At 40.1% G+C, this 9,908-nt stretch overlaps 1 protein-coding gene across 2 annotated transcripts; it reads left to right on the top strand.

The window, feature by feature from the left end:
- Positions 1 to 1,549: 1,549 nt before the first annotated feature.
- On the top strand, positions 1,550 to 9,477 carry Ids (iduronate 2-sulfatase). 2 transcript variants are annotated; one of them, XM_080265656.1, is made up of 8 exons: positions 1,550 to 1,650; positions 2,566 to 2,723; positions 3,281 to 3,458; positions 4,419 to 4,561; positions 4,789 to 4,969; positions 6,437 to 6,599; positions 7,069 to 7,187; positions 8,217 to 9,477. In XM_080265656.1, exons 1-8 carry the CDS (start codon positions 1,596 to 1,598, stop codon positions 9,206 to 9,208), a joined length of 1,989 nt encoding a protein of 662 aa, XP_080121782.1. In that variant the 5' UTR covers positions 1,550 to 1,595; the 3' UTR covers positions 9,209 to 9,477. The 2 variants fall into 2 exon arrangements, with proteins under 2 accessions (XP_080121782.1, XP_080121783.1); XM_080265657.1 differs by having other exon boundaries at positions 1,556 to 1,650; positions 2,614 to 2,723.
- Positions 9,478 to 9,908: the final 431 nt, after the last annotated feature.

Genomic DNA, 9,908 nt, shown 5'->3' with positions numbered 1-9,908 from the left:
TCTCTCTCTCTCTCTCTCTCTCTCTCTCTCTCTCTCTCTCTCTCTCTCTCTCTCTCTCCACACACACTTTTTTCAGGAATTTTTAGTCCTAATTCCACATCTTTTCTCCCCCCCCCTCTTTTTTTTATGGCTGCGTTGGTTTCACTGAACTGAGTAAAATCGCACGCCATCAACTGGAATTAAATAAGCGTCTTTCCTTCTCGACAAAAACACTGATCGTAATTAGTTTGAACCGTTTCGTGACAATTTATTCTTGCTGTAATTTAAAGTGGGTGAAAAATACCTCGGTTTAGCATGGCCGGAAATATGCTCATAGGGCCGGAACTATTCTCGCAGCTGCCTTGAAAATATTTCCGGCCTTGAGGTAACAAACACCTGTGCAGTGTTAAGCAAATATAATCTTACAAGCTGGAGGGGTTGCAGGCTGGCCCATGACGTATCTGACCAGTTTCAAGAACAGTGAGTTAAGAATTAAGGCCACAACCGGAAATCACCCTCCAGCTTGCTCTGTAACCCAGACTCTTCACTTCTTAGAGAAATTTGTCATGTACGCTACGTAAACAATTACACCAACTCTGGTTAAATTCAGAGAAAACTCCTCTTTTTGGCACTTAAGTCCAACTGAAGTTGGAGCATAAGCTGGGATTTAAGTTAGGACTTAAGTGGGGACTTAAATTTGGACGTAAGTTGGCATGTAGGCACGCAAGATGACAGGTAATTTGGGACTAGAGTTGCACGTAGGCGCCATTTAAATGGCACTTATTTGCCAAGTTAAGTCCCAACTTACCCGCCAACTTACGTGCCTACGTGCCAGCTTACGTCCCAACTTAAGTCCCAACTTACGTGCCAACTTAAGTCCCTACTCACGTGCCAACTTAAGTTCCTACTTAAGTGCTAACTTAAGTCCCAACTTACGTGCCAACTTAAGTCCCAACTATCCAGCAACTTTAGTCGAACAACTTTAGTCCAACTTGAGTGGCAATTTACTTGTCAACTTGAGTGGCACTTAAGTGGCCCTTACGTGCCAACTTAAGTCCCAACTACATACCTTTCTGTTTATTTATTTTTTTTTACTTATATTTTTCTTCCCAAAGTAGCATTCTGTGAGCCAGTATGAGTTATTAGGATTTAAGGTTATTTGACATCAAAGATGTGTTTTAGACGAGGAAAAAAATGGAGGAAGATAGAGTGAGGAAGTGTGAAATTTTATAGGAAGGGAGAAGAGTGTAGAGTAAGGAGTGATAGAGATAGTAAAGAAGTACCCAGTAAGAGGACTGAAGATGTTTAAGAGGGTTACTGGGGAGCTCGGGAAAATTATCTAAAAAGTGCAGTAGATAAAGTTAAGTCCGTGCTGAAACATGGCTTGTTGTTATGGAAACCGAGGGAAGCTCGATGGAGAAGAAGAAGAAGAGTGTTTATCTGCTGAAGGTTGCTGAATATTCACATTACATACGATAATAACTGCTTGGGTTATTGTCAGTATTTAGGTTATTTGCGTTTGTCATCCCAAAAGTTCAGCAGTAATAATCATAGCGCCGGGAGAGTAATATTTTTTCTCCAATGCCCGTGTAGTCAGTGATCAATGTGGATGGTGAATGTGTAGAGCGATGAAGGAAGGAATATTCTTTCTACTTATCAAAATTTTGCTTGGTAAGTTCGACAAGTCATTTAGAACAGAGCTTTTTGAATCAGTGTAGCATAACTAACATTAGGTGAAGGATACTGTTTTAACTTTACCATAAAAGGAATGGGGAAAAATTACTGGGCTAGGGCAAAGGTTATGACTGAAAAATTAGAGTTATGTCAGAAGGATGTGGCTTTCACGGTGGGGCAGGTTGATTAAATTTGGCTTGGATGATGTAAATTAAACTGCCTGAATAAAGCCCAGATTAGATTCAGGAAAGTAATATTTAGAGCCTGTGGAGAAATTAGTACCGGTAAATTTGTTGGTTCGGCCAGTTTACGTTATTCTCATGGCTTTCTCTGATTAGCCTAACCTGACTAGGCTTGTCTGCTTAAACTAACCTAACAGACTGGATGTAACACTGTAAAAGTATCAGATGTATTTTCTTATTTTAAACACGTTTTTTTACGTTAAATATACCTTAGTAATAAAAACAGTAATCCTTAAGGAGACATAGGATCACCTTATTTTGCATTTTCTTTTGTGGATCACCTTATTTTGCATTTTCTTTTGTTGTATTTTTTTACCTTAGCTCTTCATAGGATTCATTGAGTATTTTCTGATTGCATGTTTTTTGTAAATAAAAATTTACCCTACCATGCTGATTGTTTGCCTGGTTGTTTTCTTTAATATTTATTGATTACAGCTTGATGTTTCTTAGTACCATACAGCATAACTTAGAAAAATTTTTATCATTATGTCTTGACAGGCCATTAGGCCATATATCTGGTGCATACTTAGTGCATCTCATCTGTCAACAGTAGAATATTAAGAAAAATTCTTAGTCATCAGATGTAACCCCTGTTTACTACCTTTTTATTTTAATATGAGTACTTTATATGTGATTTTTTAATTTATATCTACAGTATATTGGTTTTCAGCTGGAGCATCAAGCTTGACTGGCCACCCAAATGTGCTTCTCATTGTAGTGGATGACCTGAGACCAGCACTGGGCTGTTATGATGACACATTGGCCCTCACCCCAAACATTGATTCTCTGGCACAGCAGGGAACTATATTTACCAGAGCATATGCTCAGGTATTGTATGCTTATGGGCTAATTTGGCTCTGGTTATTTCATATTAGAGTATGCTAACATTATCTATTTCGAACATTGCCATCATGTGTATTGTATAATGGGAATCCATAGACAGGACATGCCATTGATTAAATATATTCCAGACTGCTGTATGGCATCCGTATGCTGCTTCTCTTACAGTTTCTAGTACTGCATGTCTATTTAATGATTGTGAAATATCCACAGAATAGGTTACTTTATGAAATGATTCTCTTGCTGTGTCTCCTAATCATTGTCTTACTCCTTCTCTACTTTATGTATGGTATTGTACTGCCATATCTTGGCTGTTTCTTCAGTAACATTTGGTTAAATTACTTGTGATAACCTCTAACCTCCACACATGTCATTTTTGCACAGTGCACTATTGTTGGGTATCGATGTGCTTTTACTTTTTTGTGTGCTGAATAGTCTGAAAATATTTTTGTGACATAAGGTGATATTTTATAATCTGCTTTCTGATTGCAGATGCTGTATACCTAAGAGACACTTTAAGTCACGAGTTTCTACCTTTACCCCAGCAAGCTCTGTGTGGACCAAGCCGAACTTCCTTCCTGACATCCCGACGGCCTGAAACAACACGGCTGTATGATGTCCACTCATATTGGCGGAAACATGCTGGTAACTTCACCACGCTGCCCCAGTACTTCAAGGAACATGGCTACCACACAGTCTCAGCGGGAAAGATTTTTCACCCTGGTTAGTGCTGGCAGTGAGTTAGCACTTGCAGCGTGCAGATTTTGATGTTGTGATGAATATTTAGATCCATTTTTCAGTTACATTTCTTTGCTGTTGAATACTTAATGCAGCTGCTGCTTGTCACATTACTTTTTTGAGAGGGTTGGATATTTTGTGTAGATTTTTTTTTTTTTTCTACATAACTCAGTTGCAGCCTTTTATGTGACCTTATGGAATCAGTTGAACTATTTTTCAATCCTCACAGGTGTTTTTGAATTTACTGTGATGAATGAATTACACTTGTCCATTACTTCACACATTCAGTTTTGAATGCATCTAGTTAGTCCTTTCTGTTTTAATCTTACTACTACTGTATCTGACATTCATTTGTGTTGGAAAAATTCTGAAGGAGATAATGAAAGCTGTATCTTAGTTCTTTCAGCTCAAATAACAATCTCCTTTAAACTGAATAGCAATTATGTGGTAAAAGAATGAGCAGACCAGCAAAAGACATCCCCCTGGTTATGAAATTAAACACTTCATTTTAATAACATACCATTTTTTTTTTTTTACTGTTTCTTGGTAACTTTTCAGCCTTGGAATGCTTTTTGAACTAGGCAGTTTAGATACATTTTTCATTAAGCCCCTCACTACCAGAGGCCTGTCTTAAGTAGAATAAAATCATATGTTGGTAGCAAGAATAACCAATAAATGATACCCCTGGGCTCAGTGGGTTAACCCATGTAGCCCAGGGGTCATTAATTTTATTCTTGCCATCTTCTGATGATTTTGTTCAGCTTAGATCAGACATTTTGAACTGAAGTGGTTAAATATGGTCATAATAAAGCTCCTTCAAAATGAGAGACCTTTCCTAAATTGAGTAAAGTTATTGTGTAGTGACAAGAATTATATAAAAATTATTTCCCCTTATTCATATAGTACCGGTAAATAGTACTCTATGAGCCTTCATCTTTCTTGCAGGCATAGTGAGCAACCACAGTGATGACCAACCATATAGCTGGTCTGAGCCCCCCTTCCACCCCCCTACCCAGGCCCACAAACAAGATCCTGTGTGTCTTGGTCATGATGGAAAGCTTCACACCAGCATTTATTGTCCTGTTCAGGTGGGAGGTTCATTACAGTAACATACAGTGTTATCCCTCAGTATGGTTATTATTTTACATCCTCAGCCTGAAGACATGTTTTGTGTTTTTTGGTTTTGTTATAATCTCTAAATTATTTCATTCAGGGCAGAAATTTTTCAAAATTTCTATGGTTGTGATGGTAGTGATGATGCTGACAATGAAACCAAAGATTATACCGTACTCAGCATACAAAATTTCCTGCACAGGTAGAAGAACAGCCTGGAAGAAGTCTGCCTGATATACAGACAACAGAGTTTGCTGTTGCCTGGCTTGAGAAAAGAGCTGCCCGACAAGAGTTGCTGAAAGAGACACCAGCAGAGCCATTCTTCTTGGCAGTTGGTTACCACAAGCCTCACATACCTCTCAAATTTCCTTCGCAGTTCCTAGGTTAGTGTGTAATACAGTTGTTGTGGTGGCCCCAGGCTGATTTGGACTTGAACCCAGTGGACTGCAGACTGAATTTGCCCTTGTCCTGCAGTCCACCATCCCTGTTGTAAGAGATAGGAAGGGAACTGTGGGACATCTTTATAGAGCAACAGAACAGCCTGGTTGGTGCCACCTTGGGAACCATCCTTCTCCAGCACCAGCAGCTGTTTGGCAGTACCTGTAATTAGCTGATTTTGGCTCTTGGTTTTGCTCTTCAGTCCACAGAAGTATCAGTAGTATCATGTTGGAAGGACACAAGTCAGGAGTGAGAGCAGTGGAAATGAGTTATTTAAGAGGAGCCTGTGGAGTCACATGGAGATACAGGCTGATAAATGAGGATATAAAGGAGCGTTGTGGTGTGGATGTGGATGTGATAGGAAGTGTTAGGAGGAACACACTGAGGTGGTTTGGCCATGTGGAGAGGATGGAGGGTGAGAGACTGACGAGGAGAGTGCATGTGAGTGAGGTGGAGGGGGGGAAAGGGAGGGGGTGGCCAAGGATGAGATGGAGGGATGGAGTGGAGAGGTATATGAGAGAGGGGGGTGTGAGTTGGGAGCAGGGGAGTGAAATGGCGGGGGACAGGGCGACGTGGAGGCGATTTGTTTGTGGCCACCACGTATGGGATTAAGCCGTCTGGCAATAGATAGATAGACAGGTAGATCATGGCCAACCTCAGCATAGGGATTCCTCAGAAGGAACCATGGGATCGTTTAATTTTATTTAATCACCTAACATGTTTGATTTTGTTGCATGACCTAACGCACCAGTACATGTACTTGTTTTGATCTGAACTGCTGACCTAGCTTCTTACCAGGTATTTTATTTTATTTCATTTTATTTTATTTGAAACCCTAACATCACTTGATATAATTTGAAGACATAACATTTTATTTTATTTAATGACTCAACATATGCTTTATGTTTTATTTGTAGACCAAATACGGTATATTTTATTGGCATACCAAAAATTTTTATTTTATTTTATTTATTTATTTTTTTTTTCTACTTTTTATGTGTCCAACTCTGGGCATAGGCTTCACATCCTGCTCCCAAGGCCCAGCAGTCCTCCTACATACCATACACTTCCACATGTCACTTATTTTGTTTGATGTAATAACTTGACATTTAATTTGATGACCTAACATTTTATTTTATTTGATGTGACTGCCAGATCTTGAGGGGTGGGGTGGGGTGGGGGTTCTGTGGGTGCCATGAAGCTTTCCCCAGTTGCTTTCCAGAATTTTTTGCACTGACTCGAGTACAAATGTACGTGTCATAATAATGGACGATGTGATTCCTGACATAGAGGAAAGTGAGAACTTCCAGATGCAGGGGAAAATATTCTCAAGCACACAGGCATTTCATTTTATTTGACCCAACATTTGATTTTATTTGATGATCTAACTTTTTTTTTTTTTCCCCCTCCAGATATGTTCCCGATATCAAGCATACCGCTTGCCACAAACCCTCACCTCCCACGTGGCCTTCCCCCTGTGGCCTGGAACCCGTGGAATGACTTAAGATGGCGGGCAGACATTGCTGCTCTCAACGTTTCATTCCCATATGGTCCTATGCCAGATTACTATGCAAGGTAGGGTGGTGGACCTAGGAGGCTTCACTATCACTGTATTATTGCCATTTTATGATGGTGTTGGAGAGGGACACCATCATGTGGTGGCACTGATGTAACTAGACAGCTTTAAGTGCCTGGTTGTATAAGCATTTAAAACTACAGTACTACCTTCTCCTCCAAAACAGGGATGGTGGACCACAGTAGAAGGGCAACTCAAATTGACAGTCCACTGAGTTCATGTCTCGGATGTACCTGGTGTAACAGTTACCACTATTATTACCACTCTGTGATATTATACTCATCTTAACTCACTCTGTTATCATTCCAACCTCAATTTTTTAGTGGGAAATAAGGTTTTGCTGATGAAGGTATATATGATGATGATGGGGTTTTGATGGTAGTGATGGTGATATTGCTGGTAATGAGTGACTGTGATGATGTTTATACTATTTATGTACTGAGCTGTAATGAATAATTGTACATGCAGGTACATCAGACAAGGGTACTATGCTGCCACCACATACACTGACTCCCTCATCGGGGACCTCTTGGATGCCGTCAACACTCACTTCCCTGACACAATTATTGCCTTTATTGGAGACCATGGTGAGTCACATTTATTTCACAGTATATGACACATTTCTCTAAATTCGTTATAGCCAGTTCCATATGAGGTGTTCCCTGGAACAAGAGCAAACATGCAGAATAGCAGTCATTTTCATCATCATCATCATCATCATCATCATCATCATCACGACCACCACCTCTTTTTCCCACCCAAGGATGGAATGAGTATGGTTCGAGAAAACTAGGAAAGATAAACCATGATAAAGGGAGAACTATCAACGGTATGCCCAGTGAAATGGGCCAGACATTCATCCACTCACCATTCATGTGCATGGAATCTTGACTGGTGTAAACACATTTTTACATTTGATTACAGGAAGTTGACGTTTTTTATTTTGCTATTAGTTCCAAGAAAAGTTGCCTGTTAAAGTTCCATTGTTATTAATAAAGCTAATTTACCATTTTCTTGTAATTAACTGTACCACATGTCCTGATGTATGGAAAAGGTTTAACAAATCCCTGATTTAATCAACAACTGCTTTTGCATAACTTAATACCCAAATTTACAGATCACCCCATGCAAGGTTTAGGGGACTGATGCTAGCAGTATCAATTATTCTCTTCTTTCTTTTGGAGCTGGAGGGAGTAGATATTTCCTTCATAAATGTCTTCACTATTAGGGTGCTTTCTCAGGCTGAAGGAAACTGACAGGAGGCAACAAAAGTAAAAGCAGCATTGTGTTCTTGGGCTGAACGGGGCAGTATGTTTGGACATATGTGTTTAGTCAGCAAATTAATATTAAAGAATTTGTCACGCAGTTTGCCCAAAAGACATCTTTTTTTTTTTTTCCCTTCAATCTCATGACTTTCTTTTTTTTTAATGGTATTCTTCAACTTCAGACAAACCTCTAGTAGCCAAGGGGTTACTGATGGCTATATATAACTCCTCCAGATCAATATGTCACTTCAAAGCTGAAAAAAATTATTAAATGGTAGTGAAACTAAAATGAAAATGTCATTAGTTTGAAATAGTTAAGCCTCTTTCATTTCAGGCATGTCTTATTTACAGGATGGTCACTGGGAGAACACCAGGAGTGGTCCAAATTCAGCAACTTTGAAGTAGCAACAAGAGTGCCTTTCATAATCAGCAGGTGGAGGCATCATAAAACCAGTCCATTTAAAGGGTTCAGCTCCATATATCCAAGAATAAAGAAAGCAAATGTACACTTAGTATCAAAAAATCAATACCATAAAAGGTATGTTGGTGAAGATATGAAAAGAAAACATGTATACAAGAATGGAGTTGAGACCACACTGAATTCCATATTTGATTTTTTAAGGAGCAGTAGGTTGTTTAAGTCACATGATTTTGAAAATAAGAGTCGGATGTATGAGTCCAGTAAGATGAGACTAATCTCTCATGATGGATTAGTTGAGCTGGTTGACTTATTCCCCACCTTGGTTGATTTGGCCGGTCTACCTGCCCTCAACACTTGCCCTCAGGAGTCTCGGCTCACTGACACTTGCACTGAAGGCACCAGTCTCTCTCCTCTGTTACATTTCATTTGGGATAATACTGAATCTAGGGCCTTTGAGACCACCCGATCACCTCTTACTTCCTTCTTAGGCAGGAATAAAGGTCAAGATAATGAAGACAGCGACAAAGGTAATGCTGAACAGTACTCTATGATCAAAACCATGCAGATGGATCCAAAACAGCTTTCTGGGATTGGAATGAAGAGGGCAGCATTCAGCCAGTACCCTCGACCAGGCCCTAAGCCATCTATCCACCCAGACAGCGATCAACCCCCTGCTCGGGATACCACAATTATGGGTTACTCACTGAGGACCCTCAGGTTCCGATACACAGCCTGGGTAGGGTTCAATGGTTCCACTCTCACCCCAGATTGGTCTAATGTGGTGGCCCAGGAACTGTATGATCACCAGGTTGACCCCCTTGAAGACCATAATTTGATCAGTCACCCTCACTATGCCTCTGCCTCAATCCAGCTCCACAACCAGCTCATGCAAGGGTGGAGGCAGGCTACCTCTGTGCTTTGACAGTTTTCCTATACAATTTTTACTGTTATAAGATGGGTATAATTCAATTTAGAGAGAACATATAGCTATGAAGAAGTTTATGAATGGCATATGAAACCTCTGCAATGAGAGGAAATTAATAAGGTTATATCTAACCTCTCCAGTTCAGAAAATTCTCCCCTAAGTCTGGATGTAGCAAGAGGACCCTCCATTAGCCACACACAGCATAGGTGGGGTTCAGCAGTTCCATCCTCACCCCAGATTGGTCTAATATGAGGGTCTGAACAGAATGACCACTAGACCGACCTAAATGAAGACCCCACCACACTTTTTTTTTTTTTTTTTTTTTTTTAATGTGAGGAAGAAGGAACCAAAGGCAATGAGCCCACAAAATTGTTCCTTCCAAGAGAAAAACAAAAAACGAGAGAGCCAAATTCAAGATCCATTCATTTCGAGATACCTGGACACTGCATTTGAAAGACTGGAGATCATAGGAAGCAGGAAATACAGACAGAGGGAGACAGTTCCAGAGTTGACCTGTTGCATAAATGAAGGACTGGGAGTAACAGTTAACTCTTGCATTAGAGAGTTGGACAGAAAAGGGGTGAGAGTTTGCTGCTAGATGGGTGCTACGCGCCCGTCGTAGAAGTGGATGAATGTATGCAGACAGTTCAGAGGAACAGTGACCATTGAAATAGCGATAGAAAAGAGATAAAGATGC

The sequence above is a fragment of the Coenobita brevimanus genome, chromosome 16 (assembly GCF_032717465.1).
Source record: "Coenobita brevimanus isolate Jiangsu-jjx chromosome 16, ASM3271746v2, whole genome shotgun sequence".
NCBI lineage: Eukaryota > Metazoa > Arthropoda > Malacostraca > Decapoda > Coenobitidae > Coenobita > Coenobita brevimanus.
Note: the sequence above shows the minus strand (reverse complement) of the source record. Positions and strands in the feature narration are given on the sequence as shown.